Source organism: Rissa tridactyla, chromosome 10 (genome assembly GCF_028500815.1).
Source record: "Rissa tridactyla isolate bRisTri1 chromosome 10, bRisTri1.patW.cur.20221130, whole genome shotgun sequence".
NCBI classification, from domain to species: Eukaryota; Metazoa; Chordata; class Aves; order Charadriiformes; family Laridae; genus Rissa; species Rissa tridactyla.
In genome coordinates this window covers 6,127,585-6,150,251 of record NC_071475.1, presented here as the reverse complement: position 1 = coordinate 6,150,251, position 22,667 = coordinate 6,127,585, and the positions used below count along the sequence as shown (strand labels likewise).

The window sequence follows — 22,667 nt, the reverse complement described above, 5'->3', positions numbered from 1 at the left end:
CTTCAGTCCCAAATCTGAGCACACAACAAGGCTATCAATGACCACTGATTGCAGCAGCACTTCCAATCTGTTTCAATGCAAAGGAAAAAAGGGTTGGTCTTAGCTTTTCATCAGTGGTATACAGCTGGCCTGCTCAAGTTTGCACTAGAACAGAAAAGAAGAATTAATGTGGGCAGTTACAGATGATACGCAGTGTAAGAAGCTTTTCCTTTGCCTCTTAGCTATTTACAGTCTCGGATAAAACAGATTGGAGTCACTCTCACAGTCAGGTACTGTATCTCATGTGATAGACAGTAAGAAACAACTGTAACTGAACTAGTTATACAAAAGAGAGCAACTTAGAAGAAAAATACAGAAGATCTGAAGCTCAGTAGAAACCACCAGTGACACTGGCAGGGCATGGTGTTTTATATACTCAGCTACACAGCTATACCTGCCAGACCAACCTGAGCTCAGGAACGTATATAGGTGTTGTACATAGGTAGGATTTAAGAATAGCATCCTACAGCTAAAACAGGAAGCATGTAAGAGCCCATAGTTCTTTGGCTGGGTCACTTCTAATGTCAGTTACTAATTCCTACTGCCAGTACTGATTTGGATGATGAAACTTAGCATGTTTTTACATAAGACAAAGCTGGAATGGGTTGTGCTGTCATCTGATTTATCTGTATAAAAGAGCAAGAGGAATTTCAATTAGAAACATCAGCATCAAGTGTCACTTCAAGCTGATTCAGAGCCTAATGTCACACATCCACATTTAAATCAGGGCATAAGTACACTTGTATATGGCAGGCAAGACACACCAGATTAATGGTATCCTGGGATGCGTTATGAGCAGTATTGCCAGCAGGTCAAGGGAGGTGGTCCTTCACTTCTACCTCAGCCTTGGTAAGGCCACACCTGGAGGAGTACTGTGTCCAGTTCCGGGACAGGACAAGAGCCAATGGGCGCAAACCGAGACACAAGAGAGTCTGTCTGAACACCAAGAAACACTTTTTTTACTGTGAGGGTGACCCAGCACTAGCACATGTTGCCCGGAGAGGTTCTGCAATCTCTATCCTTCAGGATACTTAAAAGCCATCTAGACATAGTCCTGGGCAACCACTCTAGGTAGTCCTGCTTAACCAGAGGGGTTGGATAAGATAACCTCCAGAGCTGTCTTCCGACCTCAACCATTCTGTGATTCCCTAAAGATACTCTAACAGCTCATTAAAACTCACACTTTGCCTCCAGTTTAAGTTCCAATGGCACGAGACGATAGAAGTAAACATCCTTTGCAGACAGATACATTAATGGATCCTCTAGTTCCAGACATCTTTTTTCCAGGTAGGTAACTATAAATTTTGACAGAGCCATGATACAGGTTTTGGGCTGTTGGGGTTTAGTTTGTTTGGCTGTTTTTGTAAAGGGAGATGGGGAGAAAGGGAGGAAAAGAAGAGGCCGGGGCTTCTGCAATTTCTTATGAGGGACACATTCTCCATATTTGCAAACTGAGCATTTCTCGGGCATTTTAAAAAATTTTCAGCAATGACCCCTACTGCAACATGCTAAACAAGTTCTTATTCTATTAATGCCACATAAAAGCCAACAAGCATCCACATCCTGGACAAACCTCAACATATGTATCAGCCCTCTTAGCCACTGACACAAAAGGCAACTATTATCAGTTGATCATCTCCAATAACTTCTGCATCCTTCCCCACCTCACTGTTTCCTAGGATTTAGCACTCCATCCTGTATACATAATCACCGCTGAAGACTCACTCTTGCCTGAACAATTCGTGAATGACCTTTCTCAAACCTGTCATTCTCAAAAGATCAAAAATTTAAAGAGCTGGCTCAATTCTTCTTGAGGTCTGATTTTGACTTTTTTTTAATTAGGTGCTTAAAAAAGACTGAAGATGTGTTGTTGATTTGTGAAATAAAAAAAAGCGTATTCAAAGAACTAGCATCCCCGTATGTGATATGTTTAAAAAATACATTTAGAGAAAAAAAATGTATCATGCATCATATCACATTTTTTAATAACCAAAGCCAGAAAACCTTGGTCAGTTGTTTATAAGAATTTCTAGATATACTCACAACTGAAGTTATTGGTTTTCCAGTTACAAAAAAAAAAAGCAAAACAAAAACAAACACACAAAAAATCCCAAACCAACCCACGATTTGTGTCCTATATATAGAGATATCTACAGCAGTAATAGAAGAGGTGCACAGGATTTACAGGATTTAATCCTGTAGCAGTAGCTTCAGAATCAGTGCTGGACACCAGGTTTTCTACCTTGCTTCCCCTCATCTCTAGGACGCAGGATCCTCTATATGAGCACAACTGACTTCACAATTCATGTTAATTTTCTTGTCTGATGCTTTACTACAGAGATAACAAAATGTGAATCACACCCAGCCCTTCCACACCACCGTAGCAGGTAGCACAGCCTCAGCTCTGAGGGAGGATGACAGCTAGCAAGCTGAGGGGTGGCAGAAAGTGATGAGAAGTACCATGGATTCTGCAGAAGTATTAGCAACATCTCTGGCAATTCTGTGATTCTACATGTATACAACATTAAGTGCTATTTCATTATCAGTACAATTATATTAATCAATAATTCATAAGCTGATCTTGTTCCATTCAGATATAATTTGGTAACAGTTTCTTTTAGCGAAGTATAAATAAATTTGAGTAGATTCCAAATACATTTTGAAATTTAGAAAACTTAAAGTTTCTTATCTGGGCAATCTTCAGTTTGTGATACACAACAAAATTATGAGCAAAAATAACTGGCGTACCACATCTCAGAATAACGTATTTTATAGCTTTTCTTCCTTCAGATTTACACTTCTAACAATATTAAGTCAGCATTCAGAAAGCTTAATTAAAACATATAGCTGTAAAAAGAATAATATCCATGTAAAAAAGTATTTTGATAGACAACAAAACACACACTTCCAGTAACTGCATCCTGTGCACTTTCACAGGGAGAGGATTTAGGGGAAAGAGGAAGAGTGAAGACAGGCAGATTCGCCCTGTTTCCTAAGAAGGGATAATAGTAAAAAAAAAACCAAACAGTGCATTCTCCCCAGACCATGGAAAATCCCCTTTTATGCTCACATATGTCTAGAGTCCCTGAAAGAGGGCACACGTTAGCATTCATCCCAACATAAATATGTCAGTAACAATAAAAAGAAATTCCCTGACCAAAGTGAGGTGCAGCAAGTACTACATGGTTCAGCTTCCAGATGAACTGACTTTTAGTAGCAGAACTTCTAGTATAAAGCTCACAACAGTCCCTGTTACATACTACTTCAAAACAAGTGCTACACATTGCAACTCTTTTAACTAGGAAAAGTTAAGTGTCTGCATATAAAATCTATGAGAAGTTAAAAAGAAAAACACTACCAAAACCAACGCACATCACACAAAGTTACATTGTTTGACAGCGTTATGAAAAAAAAGACACAAGGCACAACACCTAATTACTAAACAGTTTCAGCAGCAAGAAATTAAAATTACTTCACAAGGATCTAAGAGGTGCGCATACAGAATACAAGATAAATTGAAGCCTAGTTTATGATAAACAGCCATAAAGTTACACAATCTCAAGATTAGAATAAAAATCATTATACAAATTGCATCAAGTGATGTTTAATTTCAATATGCTTGAGAAACCGGAGTATTTAAAGTAACATCGCCACTCTGAATAGTACTAAGTTTTATCATTTTAGAACAAGAATATTGTGGAATCTTCCGCCAGCCTCCCCAAAGGTGTGAGAGACAGAAGACTGAATGTTTATCTACTTTAATGAGCCATCTTTCATAATTTATCCCTGAGAAGGCTTTGAGTCCTACAAATACTTATGAATTTTAATCAGAAACATTTAATATTATCAATGTTAAAAAAACTTAACCATTTCAGAACAATTACTTTTTTTTAAAAAAAAAAAAAAAAGGGAACTCCACCATCTTTGAATTTTCACTCCAGGGCTATCCAAGAGACATCTTTCATAGAGAGGTATTCCCCATATCCATGATAACCTGAGATGGACCAGTTCCTTACACTACAGCATTTCCTTGAGGAAGCAATTCTTCCTGAATGATCAAGATTAGCACAAGTGTTGCCACAGAAATGGCAGTGTTTACTGGAGCCCCAACAGGAAAAAAAGAAAACAAATATTTGTATTTTTCTTTTCTTAAAATCTCTTCTATGGAATACAGGTTTCTCAATAGGAAGCAGAAAACAATATGCTATCCCAAGGGAGGAAGAACCAAAATGGAAATGGAGGGCCATTGTGACATCCTGCTTTGTAACAGTCTGTCAATATACAATCACCAAGAACAAGGAACTTGGCACTACAATATTTACATAGGAAAACTAGAGAGTAGTTTCTCAACCCTCATCTAAAACACACACAGTTCACTCCCCACACAAACTTCACACATGTTATTAGAATGCTCCACAACCAGAGAAGCAGTACTTTAAGCTTTTCCGTCCTTTGTGTACCACTGAGATTCAGAGAAGGACAGAAACAGTTACCAATGGAAGAACAACTTTTTACCAAAATCACCACTTCATCTCCAATTTGCAGCCCTAATCCTTGTTCACACAACAGTTTAGAGAGAGATTTTTGTGACAATTTTGCTGGATGATCATGGACCATCTTGGTTTGGACTTCACCGACACCCAAAAAGGAGTGCAGGGTTCCAGACTTTTGCAAGATGACCTCAGAACGAAACATGACATCATGCCAGTTGGAAACTGAGTTCCTCCAGGATGTATACAGTTTCTGAGAAGAAGCAAAGCTGTTCGTCAAGCCGCCCTCAGAAAGTTAACAGGAAATAGAAGGAGGGAACAGAAAGTGGCTTAAATTTTTTTAGAAAAATAAAAAACAGGTTTGTTTGGTTTTGTTGTTGTTTTTAAATTATCATAAAAGCGGTGCTACAGAAATGATACCTGCAGTCCCTCCCACATGCCTTGAAGGCAGGCTGTTCCTAGAGATGTGTTCTCCCCTAAAGGGAATTTCCAAGTCCATGCTCAGAGCAGAATCGTCGCTATTCATCGTCTGCAATTTCTACATAGAAAAGAAATGCCTCAGTATGGAAAGGGCTAGTAGCAAAACTGCTACTAATACAATGCTGGGCTTTATTATACACAACTTATTGTATATTTATGAAACAGAGGCCAAATCCTAGCAGTACGATAACTGTATGACAGGCTTGCTTTCCTCTAAATCTCCTCTCTCTTCTAGGTATCATATCTATTAAAGCACACAGAGAACACTGCCATCCACAATCACCACAATTTTCACTACCTCACAGACGAAACACAAACAACCACAAAGCAGCTGCTTGTTCTGGGTAACATTTCTGGAGTCTCCTCCTGATAGTCCCTTTTTCAGATCTGTACTTTCAAAAGAAAAGTTTGCATTAAAGGATCTCTTAAGCATACATCCTTTCATGGAATTAGTATTTTGGTTCAAGAGTCTTTTATATAACAGTGTTTCACCCACACTCAGATTTATCAAATTACCCACTAGTAACTTTTCCAACCAATGTTCTTACGATTCTTGATTTACTTTGTCTGTTTCATATTACAGTGATGCATCAAGATACTGAAAATGCAGAGTGCAGAAGAGTACACGCCATGCAATTAATGACACCTCAGGGGGAAAAAAACAAACAAACAGAAACCTATGTGAATCAAAGAATCTTGATGTATCAAAAAAATTATTACATACCAAAGAAGTACTGATGCAAAGCCAGACATGGATTACAAAGATGCAAGTGCAGTAGCATATCTAAGGAATCTAAAGGACTGTTACAGAGACAAGAATAATATCCCTCTAAAAGAGGAACCAGTACGTTTGTTACAATTGTATTTGTCATTATCTCCCTCTTCTTTCAAAAAAAAATATGAATGATCATTCATGAAGTTGAAAATGTTGGTAAAGCCAGTGAGAAACATGCATAACTCATCTTGGCTACACTTCGAGTCTTCATTTGCATAATGAGCAACTGCTCTTTGTTAAACATTAATGCTTTTTAATGACTGACTGGTGAATAATTTGAAGTGAGCTTCTTCTCTGTTGTCTCCTCCTCTTCCCCGAGATCTCCATTGTTCTATTTTAGATAAGAGGGTACAACTAAACTTCAGTATCAGCAAAAGGGGAAGATGGCACTTGGCAACACTGGCAGAATTGTCTCAGCACTCTAATATTAGATTATTAAATGAAAAAATAACATAGTTAAAAAAAGATAATATTCACTACAACAATTTCCTTTAGCTTAATTTTAGAACCAGCTAGAAGAATCCCATTTTAGAAGTTTCATACAATTTTTCTTACAATAAACTTTTTCAATGCGGAAAAACCAAGCTTTTAAGAATTAAGCAATAATTTCCAAAGGCTAATTATCCCCTTCCTTTATAGTTAGTTACGTTCTTTTTAGAGGCTAGTACACAAAGTAACGCAGTTTCTATTTGCCCAAACTAACAGCAGGATACTAAAAGAGCACAAACTGAGTCTAGAATTTAATTTATCTATGCAGTTATAGCTAGTGCCAAAAGCTCTTTCAGGAAATACCAAGCTTAACAGCTAAGTGAAAAGTTACCGGAATTTTTAAAGGTACTGCTTGCTTCCTCACATTCTGCGATACACAGATGATTTAAGAAAAGCAGAATGATCACGTCAAGCAACTGAGAGCAAACTGGAATAAGAAGATATCTTTCTCGAGAGATTTTAAGGACTGTCTAATAGAAGCTATAGGAATAAGAACAGTGCTGATGACAGGATGTTACAAATAACAATGTAAGTATACCACGTCAAAATTGCAAGAAACTTATCTTTCAAAATTAACATAGAAGTTTCTCCTTCCTGATGTAAATCAATATACATTTAGCAATATCCAGTGATGTTTGCAAATTTCAGTCAACTCATCTACAGTTCTGTTTCTCAGCCATCCAGCAGCTTTTATCCCTTCACTTCATACTTTGTTATTTTATTATCTCAGGTAAGAATGATGTATTACACCTGTATTTTAATTAAATTTTCATTTGTACTGAAGACTACTGATGAAACCTTCCTTCAGACTCCATTGAGATACAAACGGTGACCTCCTTAGAGCTACATCACTTGACTAGAAAAAGTCCTAGTCAAATCTTGTAACAGAGTAAGTACAATCTTAAGAACAAATGCTGAAAAGCATGTCTTTTGTGATAAGCAAATACAGAAGCAAAAAGATCTCCAGAAAAAAACTTTAGAAATTTTGTCCAAGTAACTAAAGAGAAGTAAATTCAGTCCTCCTTTATACTTAGTTTATGTTCAAAGTTCCCCTGTGTGAACAAGATAAATATAGGGAGTGAAGTTCCATTAGTACTAACAGCAGCTACTCTATTTAATCCTTCAGATTTAAGTCAGTGAGAACTGTCTCTGCAAAAGCAAAGACACGCGCAAGTATAGCAGCTGCACAATGGTAATCTTTCACTTGGTATTTTTTATGTTAAACACATTCAAGATATTATGCTGCCAAGACCTACCAAAATCAGAAAATCAAATGTAGAAATATATATTCCTCTTAAAACATTATCAACATGCATGTATCACTAATACTTTGCTTTGTAATTGATTCCATGTTATTGATAGAGACCGAAGAATAAATAAAACTAAAGCTTATTCTACACCTTCAGGTTGCTAGGCTTGCTTACACGTACACTCTTTTCAAACATATTAGAAAGTATGTGTACTTCTTTCTTTGTATACTAACCTCAAAGGCTTATGGTTAGATCATAATCTAGAGCTTCTTCCTCCATCTAGAGGAAAAATCTAGAGACTACTTAAGTAGAGCGCAAAACACCTTTGTTATAATCACTATTAAGCAACATGAGTCAGTCAAACAAATTTCAAAGAAAAAAAGAAGTAGCACTAATAATTATCAGATTACGAAAGTGCCCACTGTGCTACCTATATTTTAAATAGAGTAGCTATTCTTTGGACTGAATTTGCATCATACAATGCAATAGTACTGTAAAAAAAAGTACTGTACTGCAGAGAGAAGCTCTTTTCATGTTAAGGACAGGAAAAAAAAAGAAAAAGAGCGAGGAGAGTGCTACTGTGCTTTATTCCCAGTAAATTAACAATTATGGAGGAAGCAGGTGAACGTACTACTAGAAAGTTAAGAGTACTTTCATTTTAAAGGTGACTGTCTCGCAGGAACACTTGCAATAACAAATCTGAATTACATCTGAAAACTTGAACTGTGTTCTTCAGAAGGACCACTATTCTCCTTACTCCATCCTTCAAAGGTCTTCTTCAAAAGTCTTCAATCATCTGACTTCTATCATTCAATATATTTCCTTGAATTATTTCAGGAAAACAGCAAGGAGTTACGCCTGACCTGTAAATTGATGTAGTACAGAATAAGTACAGAATAAGAATGCATAAGCAAATGATGCTTAAGAGTAAGAACAGTTTTAATTTAATAGTAAGCACTTCTGTTAACAATTAAGAAGATAAAGATTTCAAAGATGGACTGAACTCTTATTTGGTATCACATCCAAGATCTAATGATGTAAAAGTACATTTCCCTACTCCCTTCTGCTGAGATATCCTATTGATGTTTTAGATGACATTTAGCAAATCCTTGAATTTTAATTGAGAGCTCAGTGCAGACACTAAACTGGATCTTTTCACCTGTTAATCCAGATTCATATGCACCATTTTCCTTCATAACAATAGAGCATGCTGAAAAGGATTATTTTGAAAGCAATATATTAAAAAGCGTTTTCTTTTGGTCAGGGAGCAGCTGAAAAGTGCACAATCTTTCCTTCAATATCAAGGTGAAACCCTGGGAAGGAAAAATTTTACTTTCACTAAAATACTTGTCATTAGGTAAAACATCTGAGTTGCTCAAGTTAGTATATAATCCGAAAAATATTTTAGTTCTACTGTTTGTTATATTTAATATCTCCAACAATAAACACAGGTGGCTTTATTCTTATATTTTTTTTTTTCCTTCTATAACTGATTACTATTACAAACAAGGAGACACAAAAATGGAAAGTTAACAGTGCGGTACCTTGCACCTTTGTGCAATTGCCACAACTGACAGGGAAGGAAAGCCGCCTGCCTTCCTTCAGATGGGCTACTCACAATAGAAGGTTTCCCAAAGTCATGACTCAGTCTAAACAGCGGACAGACCATTTCTGTTGCTTTAATTTCACACCCTTAACACAACTATTCAGAGCTTCCTTGTTAAAATTACAAGTGCCATGGTCAAGGACACACTTTTAGAATACATATACATCCTTGGTTATGTCCTCAGCCTGATTTTTTTAAGTTGTCACTTTGCATCTTTTCCCAACTCTATCAACTTGTCAACTTTGCAGTTACACCAATCAAATAAAGGCTCTGAGGAAAGCTTCCTATGTATAAATTCTCTGCCACAGCCCACTGGATAGATGTTTCTGGAGGTTCTCCCCCCTATTGTCACTATTTTCTTTCCACACATTCCTTACACTCCACTGTCTGTTAACAGCCACATCCTGATATCCTTTGATAGCATACACAAAAATGATCAAAATCAGAGATCAAACTCCCAGAAGTTCAGAGAATAAATGTAAACCTAGAAGTAATTACTGAAGTGTCATAAGAGAATAGAAGTCTTTTTTGTCATCTAGTTAGTTTCAGTGACTTTTACCATGTTGATTGAGTGCTGTTATGGCAGAAAAGGAACCACTGGTGTCACTATGACTACATGAAGACATTTGCCACACAGTTTACACCAAAGGCCAAGAACTTATTCTGATTTTAAGTTATTTCTCCCTTCTATTACCATGTGCCCTCAAAGCATACAAAAAAAACCCAACGAGTAAGTTATCTGAAGTAGTCTCTAGCTCATAGTATGCTGATGCAGCCTAGTGAGATACACAAATTTAATATTGTGCCAGAAGTAGAAACATGAAGACAACCACATTATTTATGCAGACATCTTTCATACGCCCAAAATACACAACCAGGTCACTTATTTAAACTAGCTTTAAATTTTCTTAACTTAATACTTTACTAAACTACCATTGCTCAATTTCATCTTTATATTTAAAAACAGCCATGGAAACATATTTAAAACATCCTTTTGACCTGTCTTTGAAACTCAAAGGTAAACACATGTTAACCTAGGAAAACAAAGTGAAATTAATTTTAGTCTTTCTAAAATTGTCCAAGATGAAAAAATGCAATCTTAGTAAACAGTACTAGGGCCTGTCCAGTGAGATTATCTGAGACTCATTTTGTGGGTTTTCTCTACCTTTAAATGTCCTTTAAACACTGAGCAGTGTATAAGGACACAGGATATGGTCTTCCACAACAAGGTAGAAGTATCATCCTACCTATAAAATTCATAGAGGATGGAGATATCAGAATCTCTGACTTAACATTTTCCCATTAATAAAGCCTTCTATGACAACAGCTACAACAGAAATCTAAAAAACAGGTAGCTATGGGCAACTGCCCCCCACAATGTTAAACAACGTAAGAAAGAATCGTTTCCCTGACCCTGTAGAGATCCTCACCTGCTGATAAATAGAACACAGCTCTCTTCCTCCCCCAGGTCTTTGAAACTGTAAAGAGGAAATAGCACAGATTTTCAGAAAAGCAGCAAGACAGCACTACTGACAGTGCTACTTGCCTATGTTAATTGAATTTTCTCTCTGACTAAGACAGAAAGATGATGAGCAGAAACTTGAAGCAAAGGAACCACCTTTCTGCGTTGGACACCCTCAGCACATAAAGCTGTATTTGAAAAGTTGCTTGCCACCATCAAGTTTGTAGATTTTTATCTGAAAATATTCAACTTCAGAGTATCCCTTCAGCTGCAGTTGCCAACATTCACAGGAAAACTTTACACTTACTTCCCTGGAGAAGATCTTTCAAACCCTAAAATAAGATAAACTGATCAAGAAATAGAAGAGATGCTTTCAATGACATTAAAAGCTCTGGTGGAGTGCGGGGTTTTGTGTATGTTTTTTTGTTTGGTTGGCTGTATTTTTTAAAAAAGGAAAACATTATATACAGAAATGTTGCACATTTTAAAAAAATCATACACAACTGTTTACTGCAATTTTTCCAATCTAGAACTTTATTTTAAAATAATACATTTTACAAGAAACTATAGCTTCTTTTATATTTAGAGATGCTTGAAAATATTGCTGACTTGAGTTGCAGGACAAACAAAATCACTTGAAATTGCTGTCATAAATCTGTGCTCACACTTGCACATCCCCTTAACTACAATCCAGTCACTACCAGTGCCCACCTCTTTATCCTTTACCATTCATCTTTTCTTCTTCATGCCCTAAACAGAACCTCTCTCTCATTAGAAAAAAAAAAAAAACACACTCAAATCTAGACAGCAATTGCAAACTGCTTTTTAATTCATTCCGACTGTACATTTTATTCTTGCCCTCTCATACACTTGCATTTCCCGTTTAGATTGTATATTTTCAAGAGCAGAAGCTGTGTTTTACTTTGTAAAGTTCCCAGCCTAAAAGGGCTGCAAAAATAGCTGGTCTCCCAATGCTTTCTTAACAAAAACAATTGTTTGTTCCAGTTTAATTTCTTCTTGTTTCTTTAAAACTGTTAGCCAGAGCACAGATGCAAGAACACACTTCATCCTCAAGGTGACATATAGTAATTTGTCTAAGAGAAAATCCTCTGTCAATAAAAGTCAGGAACCTTTGTTCATGTTATAGGTCAAGGGCATAAGACCGCAAAACTGAGGGCACTGAAAGTTTAGGGAAAGCACGCCTTTTCTTACCTTTCCCTCTCCACTTAAATTAACTTCTAATAATGAGACAGTATTCAGCAATTTCAGCTCCAAAATTCTGGGTGTGCCAAGTACCACCATTCACAAACATTTTCAATAACTTTTTGCATTGAAGCTCAATTACAGTCCAAATTATAAACACTGCACAAGGCACACAGCACATTTTGACAGAATAAAAACTGAAGTATCACAAGTGGCGTTTCATTGTCCAGATCACCTAAGTTATCTTTTCTCTTGGAGACCTACAGTATAAACAGGAGTATACAAGTGGCTTCGCATTTTTGCTACTTAGTAACATATTAAAAAGTTATGTCAATGCTTTATAATAACCACTTTAAACGCACAACAGTGGCAACAAACATCCCCAGCTTCAGAGGAAAAAAAAAAAAAACAGTCGTCGGCAATGATTTAAAGGCAGAAATGTAAAGATAAGTACAGAAGAGATTGCACAATAACACATGATCTTTCCTATCACATGCTTGGCTGTATGCTCAATTCACTCCGATAACTCTAGTCAGACCCCAGGCACAATTTTGGCCGTTATACGGCAGGTCTGTACATCTGCTTTCTGACACCCCGCCCAGGGAACGAGTCTCCCACTGGAGCCTACGGGCCTAATGTCAAGGCGAGCACGGCTTGCCCCCGAGAGGGCAGTTCTCCTGCAGGCGTACAGCTTGCCCGGGGCGCAGCCGACACCCTGCAGAGCCGCGGAGGGAAGGAGCCGGCTGAAGGCGCCCAGCAGCACCCGCCGCGACGCTGCAAGAGGCGGCAGCCGGAGCCTGTCCCCCATCCAATCCATCCCGCCCCGCAGACCCGAGCGCCAGCGGCCGGGGCAGCGGCGCAGGCTGCGGGCCGGCCTTCCGGGCTGCTTCCTACCCCCGGGGGCAGGACCCCGCCGCTCCCGGCCCGTCCTCGCCCCCCGCCGCCGACACGGGCAGTCCTTCACAGCCTCCCCTCACAGGCTCGGGCGGCCCCCGTCACCAGCGCCCCTCAGTGCCACGGGCAGCCACCCCTCACCGCCCGCCGTCACAGCTGCCCCTCAGTCTCCTCACGCCGCCGCCCCTCAGGGCCACGGGCAGCCTCCCTCATAGCTCCCCCTCACAGCTGCCCCTCACGGCCCCGGGGGCAGCCCCTCACAGCCGCCCCTCACCGCCGGCACTTACGCTCGAAGTCGGAGTCAGAGTCCTCGTCGCCGCGGTCGGGCTCCTCCTCGCCGTTGGACTCGGTCTGCATGGGCTCCCCATCGAAGCTGACCACCCTGCGGCCGCCGCCGGCCGCCTCCTGGTCGCGGGCATCCCGCAGGCGGGCGAAGTAGTCGGCGGCGAAGCCCAGCAGGTCGGGCGGCCGGTGCCGCAGCACCTCCACCGTGTAGCCCTGCAGCAACTCGGTGAGGCCCGGCGGGATCTCGATGCTCATGGCGCCGGGGACCGAGGAGGAGGCCACCGCCTCCCACCCTCCGCGGCCGGCTGTGGCGGTGGTGGGCTCGGGGCCTCCCTCCGCAGGCGCCGACTGACTCCCGCCGCTCCGGTCACACGAGCCGCGCCGGGGCCGGGGGGGGGCGGGGGGGGAGGAGGCGGGACGGGAGCGGCCCCGAGTGCGCAGGCGCCGCAACGGGCGCGGGGCCAACGGCCGCGCAGGCGCCGAGCGGGGGGGGCGCGTGCGTCACTGAGAGGCGCGGCGCGAGCGGGGGAGCCGGGCACGAGGCCGGGGGGGGGGGGCAGAGGCAGGTCTCGGTTGGCGTTAGATCGGGGCCCTCAGACCGCGCTGGTTTCGTGTCACAATTAAGTCATTAAGTCAGTATTCTTGAACCTCGCGAGCTGAAGCAACCTGCAGGCCTCGGCGCCTCGTGGCGGCGGCCGTGCGAAGCCGGAGCGGCGGCTGTGGAGTGGTGGCAGCGGGATCGGTCCGTGTAATGTCGAGCACCTGAAAACATGATGGGTGAAGGACTTAAGCACCTCATCGACTGCTTGTATGTGTGAGCTTTGGAGATACCTCTTCATACTTCATAACTTTGTATGTTAAGTGCATTTTATTCAGATTTTTGATTGTATTCCTTGCCCAAGGCCTTGTGTTGGTGCCACAAAGGCCTGACAGACGCCCAGGGGCCCTTAAGGTTTGACATTGCTGTAAAGCTCATATCATGTTCTGGTTTGAGGTAAAACAGAACTGAGTTTCCATTCAGTATCTTTTCAATTAAGCTGGCCTAAACCACGACATCTTGGAAGAAAACAGGACTGTGCAAACAAGAGTCGAGGAAAATCGAGGATGTTGGCTTAGTGACGCTGCTGCGTGTTGTCGGTGTAAATGTTTTTATTTAATTATTTTGTTTCAAAAATAAAAGGGCAGAAATCAACTTGTCCTCAAAACACAAAATTTCACTTAGAAGCCCAGGATTGGCTGAGGCAATTCGTTGTGTGTTTTGTTTTGGTTTCCTTGTGTGCCAAAATGTCCCATCGCTTATCCAGATGGTTCTCGCCACACTCCCATGCAAAGATCATCTGTTCATGGCCGCTGCACGGAGAGCACAACTGCAGATCCCGGAGCACCCAATCCAGTGCTTTTACTGACTTTATTCTTGGTGAGGGAGGGCCAGTTGGAAACCTCGTGGCACTTACTACAGCTCCCAGCCTCTCTGGTAAAAGGTGTTCTTTGTAATACGTCTCCCGTATTTTTTTATGCAGGGTAAGATTATGTTTTGCATCTATACAAAATGAGCAAATTAAAAATAAGCACAGGAGGTAGATTTGCCATATCTAATCAGTTTATCTGGAGATTTCATATGAAGCCGTTTCTCTTAATTTTTATTCTTTTTTACAGCAGGCACAACAATTGCAGTATCCCTTTTCTCCTGACTTTTCATTTGCCACTCCTACCATATTATCTTTCTGATGGTCGGAAACAATACAAGAGCACATTTCACTGTTCAGTGTACATACTTACACGACTGGTAGAACTGGTACAGGGAAATGGTTCTGATCAATGAGAAAACTGTCTTTGGTTGGTCCCCCACAAAATTAAGATTTCTGATGAGATCTTCCTTTGCCCAGTTGGGTGCTGAAGATACTACAGGTGGTGAAAAGGTCAAAATGAAATTTTAAAAATGCTGTAAAAATGAAAAAATACTGTAAAGAATGAAAAACATTGGCGAGTAGGATCAGAGGAAGAAAGAGAAAGTCTAATTCCAAGGGAATACACTTATTTTTCTTTCCCGTTCTCTTGCACAACAGCCAGCCACCTGACAATTGCCTGCTCTTGGCAGTAGTCAGCTCTTGTATTAGCTTTTAACGTTTGTTGATAATTTTCTCTCATTTGTGCCTGTGGATATAAATCTGGTTATTTATATGAAAAAATGTGTTAGTAGTAAATATTGTTAAGTCTCTGAAGAGCTACATTGTGTTAGCCTTCTGATATTTATATGTCTACATATAACTAATCAGCTTCAGAGGAAAGCAAACAGCAGAGGTCTGTTTAGCCTCTTTCTGAAGGTCAACGGACAAAATAAAAAGCATCCAAGGTCACATGAAGCACATTTTCAAGCTAATTTACAGCACCGTTTCTTTATATACCTTTTTATTTTGTGATCATCAGAAATGATGGCACATACATGGAAGAGACTTGTCTGTGATCAAGTTAATTGTAATACTGCCTGCTGTGCATACATATAGCTCATCATATGCTTTCTTTCACCCTAAATTTGCATAACTTTTTAAATTATTACTATAATAAGCATCCACATTAAAAGAATGGTAGAAGAGAAATTAGGAAATGCACTTGCAGCCTTAATTTGATCCTCTTTATAATAACGTTTTTAGTTCATGCAGCATGACCAATGCAGTTTATTTCTGCTGGCTTCATGGCGTATTCAGCACCCTGTATGGAATTAGATAAGACTTGTGTAACTGATGAAGCTGGTCGCCACAGTATTCCTGTCAAAATATGTATATTCTTCAGAATTATATTTTCTCCTAATACTTTCTTAGCATCTGAAAGCTGTTCCCATATTTATCATGTGTTTGAGCTCTCAAACGTTGAGGTCTCTTCCCTTCACTTGCCTGTCCTACCTGGTGCTATGTGACTTTGATGCACCCTTGATGAAACTGATGGAGCTTCTGTGTTTGTCCTACTAGCAGGAGCAGTGAAGTTGCAAGCAAAAAGGCAAAATAGTCTGTGTAGTCTTGCACTGGGGAAAAATAATCAGATTAAACATCCAGACTGGCTCTTTAAAAAGTAAAATAAATCCTTTTATAACAAGTAATAATTTACTTCTCATAAACCTGTCAGCACCAGCCAGAGCTCAGACACTGTATAAACATACGTACATCTTGGATTAATTACCCTTGCCTTCAAATTCGCTCCCAAGTAATTCAGTACAAGGATAATGCAAGAGAACACTAAATATTCTGATGGTTGGTATTAGAAAACACAATCTCTTGTTTAAGGGAAGTTAGATTAATTACCACGAGTATAGCTTTTGCATGTTGTTGCAGGTGACACACTAGCAAGCCCTGTCCTGTGGGGCATGTCCCAGAGCAGCCTTCCCTACGAGCCAGGTTTGGGCCTTCTGCAAACAAAGTGGAATCCTGCCCTTGCCATGCTGAGTTGTGGAATTCAGCAGTGGGGGATGCTTTTGGTGCAAAAAGCATGAACTGTTGAGGAGTAGATTTGCCAGTGTCTTAGAAATTCAGTGGTTGCTTTAGTTTTGAATTATTTGTCAGTTCTAGACATTTTCCTGCATTTCCTGGCTGGTAACTACTTTAGTTCACAGCAGATTTTTAAAGCCCTCCATCCAGGATCATGGAGCCACGGATCTGAGGACAAACAGAACTGTTTGATAATCTTATGCAAAATGTTGTAAATCTCAGGATGTTAGATTTTCCACATCCCCTGTGTGCTGAAGCCAGCGACCAGGGTTTGTTCCTGTCTCCTGTCTCATGCAGGACAGGAGGAGATTCTGCTCAGGGCGAGCAAATAAGCCTGGCTACTGTCTGCAGCCTGGTCCCCATGTAGTCCTCTAGCACCTCCAGTTGTTCCATTAGGGATGTCAGAGCGTACATCCGTGGCTATTTCTCTCTGTTTCCAGTTCAAGGACTGCTGCTTATCTCTCACCTGGTTTTGGACCTGCAAGTGCAATGTGCTTCCATGGTGTCTTATGGCAGCAAGTTCCAAAAGTCAAATACCCGTTAGATAAAGCAGCACTTCTCTTTACTTAGTTTTGAAACACTTTTCCCAGATCTATGAAATGCCCCCTACTTCTGGTATTGCTGGATTTGGTGAATGATGGTTCTGCATGTGTTTTATTTGATTCTTTCTGGTTTTGTAAACTTTGATTTTCCTTCGGCCTTCTCCAAATTAAGGCCTCATGGTCTTACCAGTCTCTCCTCCAAAGGCAGCTGCTTCATCCTCAGGATCACATTAAATGCTTTTCACTGTACCTGCTCAACTTTACTATGCCTTTCGTGAGCACTGTGTGCAGGTCTGGTCTCCACATCCCAAAATGCGGGCTCACCACAGTTTTACACATCAGAAAAACGACACTGTCTGTTTTGTTCTCTAACACGTTTCCTTGGGTTTTTTTGGCTGCCACATCACAATGAACTGAAAGTATCCAGTCTTCCTTTTAAGACATAAAAAGATGGAAAAATTCCCACTTCCCTTGGTCTGTTCCTCCAGTGATTGATCACCCTCATTGTAAGAAACGTATGCTGAGTTTCATATTTGAAATTTTCTGTTTAAGGTTCAGATTTTAGCGGGTTTTATTTTTCTACCTACTGCTTTCTCCTGTTGCTGTAAATGTGCAGGTACATCATATAACTTTGTGCATAATGTACACAAAACTTCTGAGTTTCAATTTTAGCAGAGGAAGTAATGCTAACAAAAGACAGAGTGATCCAGGGTTTAGCTACCAGGATGCAAAGATCCTTCAACACAGCGCACAGGATAAAAATGCTTCTCCTGCTTCTGTTTGGTTTTCTTCTTAGGAAAGTACTAAACCTCAGAAACCAAAGCTTTGGTATTCTAATGAGCCAGTTTGCTTATGGCAATAAGCAAGATTCAGTATATATTTTTCTTGATAACTTCTAGAGTGAGTAGCTTGTATACTGGGTATTTCAATAAATGATACAGGACTGTCTGTCACTAGTACAAAGACAGGAGAAAAAAACAACCTTTTGAATAAATGTACATAAATAGTTGTGTCAGTTGAAAATATTACTTTGCTGCTACCCTTAGTCCATGAAACATTTTTTGGATAATTCTTGGAAAGATACTTGGCTGCATTCGTTGATAAATCTCAAAGTATCAAGCTAGGAGAAACATCTGTGTAGATGTCCAGATTTTTGTGGCATAATTTGGTTTATGAACACAGATAGCACTGATTTTGTTGGTAGCAATTACAATTTTTCAGTCAGTAGAAGACATCAGTTTTAAAATACCTGATTTTGTAAAACATTCCTAACCATTACCTAAATGTAAAAAGAAGTGTCTCTGAATATCAGTTGTGTCATACTTATGATGTAAAATGCTATGTGTATGAGTCTAGATAGAAGTAATCTTTGTGACGTAAGGCATGTGAGATGACCGTATTGTTTGAACTACCCCAAGCAACACTACATAGCAGATGTAAAGTTTATGGTTTCCACATCAGAGAAGCCCTAAGCACCTGCACTCCAATGTGTAAGCAGGGGATATTCAAATAAGAACTTAACTTAGATAATCATTTGATTCTTTTGAATACAAAGTGAAAACCATACCTGCTTTGGTTGTATTTTATTTTCTGTTCCCAGCACTGAAAATATTACATGAAGAACCTCTCTGGTGAGGTTGGATGAATTCTGGGCAGAGGGAGCTGGTGGGAATAGAGCATTGTGCATGTCCCATGGCAGCCAGTCACTCACCAGATAGCGCTGACCCTACTGGAATGGCTGTCGGGGTTACAGCACACAGGCATTGCTACAAAATAAAGATAGAAGTTTTGTAGATTGTTTTCTTTCAAGAGAAGACAGTAAACTAACTTGCCTGTACATTGTTCAAAGACTAATCTGAATCCAAAGTATCAATTTCTGTCTACGTTTTCCAGCAGACCCTGTTCAAACAAAATTGTTGGAGTTAAGGGGTGTGTCCCACAAAGGGCTCTGAAATTCATTTCTTCCTTGATCCTTTGCTTGCAAATCTGCAATTGTCTTTTACTGTGTGTACACACTTGTCCCTTCCCTCCCTATCTTCTCACATTTCTGCCTGACGCAGTTCGGGTTATCAGCATTTCCGTATGTGGTCCCAACCTGCCACTACCCGTCCCATGGAGCACTTCAGGCATGTATTGCACTATCACTATTGCTGCAGCTCCTGTTTTTACATCTTCCGTTGTCACCTTTGTCCGTTGAATGTTATTAACCATTTCTCACACCTTGGCGATTTCCCATTTCATAGAATCATAGAACGGTTTGGGTTGGAAAGGACCTTAAAGATGATCTAGTTCCAACCCAGGGACACCTCCCACTAGACCAGATTACTCAAAACCCTGTTTGTCATATATCTTCACTAGCTTCTTGTCAAATAACTGTTGCCATTCACAAAGCTTCACCCCTGAGGTTTACTATAAATCCATAATCTATCCCTTGCCCCATCTTGCTTATCTCCCCCTGTGGGGCACCTTGAGCCTCCTTCCAGACTGAGCCTGTCTCTCTGCCCCTCCTTGCAGCCGCATCAGGAGTCTCGGCGTCTTTGCTCTTTGGCCTCGTTTTATGGTAACTGCAAGAAGCAAGTCATTAACACATTTCACTGTTCCCAGTGTTTATGTCCCTGCTCCTGCCCTTTGATGCCCACAGATCCACCCCACGGACGGAACTGCTGTACATGGACACAGGGCAGTGCTACGATGGACAGTCCATGAGGGGTTTGTTTTCCTAGCTCAGCACAATGTGTTGACTAATTCCAAGTACTAAAATTGCAGTATTAAATGTAAATTACAACAGTAATAAAGGAGCTTTATCCACCAAATCCCCAACATTTTATATTTTGCTCTAAAACCCCTTTTATGAGCTCTATTACAGTGGTTAGCACTTGTTTTAATTAAACTTATAGCACGGCATGCAGCTCAGTTGACTGGTTTTCAGAGAAAATCAGTAAGCAGTTCCAATTGCATTTTTCTGTCAGTCTTCACATGCTGTGCTTTAGCATACATTATCAAAGTGTTGATAGAGGATTATATGTCTCAGGGGAGGATAATGGGGCCGTGAAACTTCTTACTTCCAGGCTATTTTTTCCAACCCAGTTTAGGTTCTTAAGTCTTATAAAAGTATTTGATGTTTGATTGCAGCTCGGATGTCTTCATTCAAGGAAGCAGGTGGTCTCAGCATCCAAGGCAGGGGATTATAAGGCCACATCACCATGTTTAGATCCCTCATTGTCAGTCTCAGCAAAAAAATGATTGGTTTGAAGGGCTGAAAAATGCTTGCTGCCTTCAACTACCACTTAAATCATGCCTGTATCAGAAACTAATTGGATGGGTGTTCCATGTACAGTGCCTCTCCTGAGGGTTTTTTGTGACTTTAATTTACAAGGCTATCAGCCCAAAAGAGTTATATTAGAAAAAGAGGAAAAGAAAAATCTTGTTTTAGAGAATGCAGCGGCACAGCCTTTTGTTGCAGCCGGTTTGAAGTGTCTCTCCATTGACATCTAGTGTCCATACAGAAAGATCTTCAGATTCCTCAGCCGTGCCGGCAATATTTATATCTACATCTTTAAAGATTTTTTCCTTGCGTAGTTATTAAGAACTCTTATTGATAATACCAGGTCAGCCAGTTGGTGAGACTGGTGGTGAAAACACAGGAATCTCCCTACACATAATATTTTGCGGCATCAGTGACATCCATAGATGTCTATGTTCTGAATGGCTCCAGAACCCTTTCAATGCCTTGCAGTTCAAAAATATTACCCTTTTTTAAGTTATCCTGTAAATACTGGCAAAATGCTTTCAATCTCTGTCTCTTTCCTCAGAGCAAGCCAAGCAATTGTAAACAAATAAATATTCAATATAGATTTTACAAAGTCTTGTACTTTGTGGTCAGGCATTATTCTAATTTTCTATAATTAAACAATAGTCTTTTTCAAGTATAGAAACCTCTTTATTACACTCCATTATATCACTAAAAGCTATTTAATAAAGAACTGTCCTTATCTATCTTTACAACGATGACAAGAGTTACTTTCATGTTTATTTATTTATACTGTAGAAATTCCAAGTTTATACAAAAGGATTTGTTGTTCTGCTTTTGCAAAATCTTGGACGGTGGCAGCGAGCAATTAATCATGTCGTTACTGTACACTTTGCTCCGTAAGCAACTCCCCCTGCACAGCACAGCCTTCAGTCAGACTGAAATGCTTATGTTGGGGTAGTGCACGCAGGAGCTATGCTAGAAGCACAGCTCCACCGTGCTTGGTCCGAGGCTGATGTGGAAAAGTCCCTCCCTACTCAGAAAACTCCCTGTAGGTTCACATTTGTAGCATTTCCATTCATAGAATCTGTTTTCAAAGGCAGTTATTAAAAATAAAATGTTATGAAAGCTTAACAATGTTTGTTGCCCTAATATTTGTGTGTTACAGCTTCAGGGGAAGAGTAGGACGGGTCCAAGGATACACACCGGTCACAGTCCAGGCATGACTCTCTGGCTCCAAGGGGCTTGTGGATTCCATCAGTTCTTGGCAGTGTTTTATGATCCGTCCCTTTCCAGCCTTTCCTCAGCATCTCACAAGCTCTAGAAGAGCTCTCTTTTGGTTTGGTGATACCTGACATAGCAGGGTCCTGTCCTTGCTAGCTAGTGGAAACTACTAATGTACAAATAATAAATCATTGCCTTGGAGCAGTAGGAAACTTCTGCTGAAAAAGAGCTAGAAGAGCCTTTAACTTTTTTTCTGTGAAGGTCAGAGGAGGGTGATACAATCTTTCCCACACTTTCTGGAAAAGTAGCTGTCATCAGTTTCTATGGACAGTCAAATATTTTCCCTCTTTCTCCTTTTACTGTTCTGTTATTTAAAAATACTCGTTACATTAGCACAACCGTCAGAGAGTCTGTATTGAAAGAACCTGCTGAATCAATACATCCAGAATAGGAGTGAAAGCATCGTTAAAATATACCCTGCTTAGATTATTCATAATTTAACTATAAAGCAAAACATGTGATCGTGAGCAATAAAGGAATGTGACATAAATAATTTCATTCAGAGCAGTGCATTAGTGCGGGCACTGGCAAAGCTGCTGCAGCAGCAGCCAAAGCCCTTAATATGCAACTGCTTTATAATTAGGGTTACAAATAATACATTCATATCTGTCCTTGACGTGATCTTTCATCCACCCCAACTTTTCATCCCTGATAGGTCTCGGTGCTTGCAGCAACCCCGGATTCTTCCTCCCTGGTGTCAATGGAAGGAGGCAGCGGCTGCAGCCGAGAGCATCGCGTTGCTGTGGCAACACATCCCACTTCCCCGGGGACCGAGTTGCCTCGGCGACATCAGGCAGGCAGACGCCGGTAGATCAAATTGTCTCAAAGCAGCTGGCCCCCAAAAAGCAGGGCAGCCCTGGCCTGTAAGCGCTATGAATGAGCAGAGGGAGATGAACTAACAAGTGTAGGACCATGCACTCACACAGCCTGCGTCTGGGTGAGGAGAGGGCAACCGGTGTGTGTGGGTCTTTGCAGGTAGTGAGAGAAGGTTACTGCCACAAGGAGCTTACCAGATAGTGTGTTAAAATAAGACGGCAAGAAAGACAATGTCAACGGGAGGGGATTAGCTGAAGGGAGCAAGTGCTGAGACCACCGTTCTTGGTTTGTACAATCAGGACCTGCAAACATACTGCAACACC

At 40.6% G+C, this 22,667-nt stretch overlaps 1 protein-coding gene and 1 long non-coding RNA gene across 2 annotated transcripts in view; both read right to left on the bottom strand.

Annotated features, from left to right (window-relative positions):
- Positions 1-13,362, bottom strand: part of PRKAR2A (protein kinase cAMP-dependent type II regulatory subunit alpha) — a 66,032-nt gene extending 52,670 nt beyond the window's left edge. The window contains exon 1 of the mRNA XM_054215993.1: positions 12,976-13,362. Within this exon, the coding sequence (XP_054071968.1) occupies positions 12,976-13,228 (253 nt within the window). The 5' untranslated portion in view covers positions 13,229-13,362. The remainder of the gene's footprint in view (positions 1-12,975) is intronic.
- LOC128915539 (uncharacterized) lies at positions 8,094-12,965 on the bottom strand. Its single transcript, XR_008468672.1, has 2 exons — positions 10,560-12,965; positions 8,094-8,386 (listed from the first exon to the last, which is right to left on the bottom strand). It is a non-coding gene; the product is annotated as an uncharacterized LOC128915539 (long non-coding RNA).
- Positions 13,363-22,667: the final 9,305 nt, after the last annotated feature.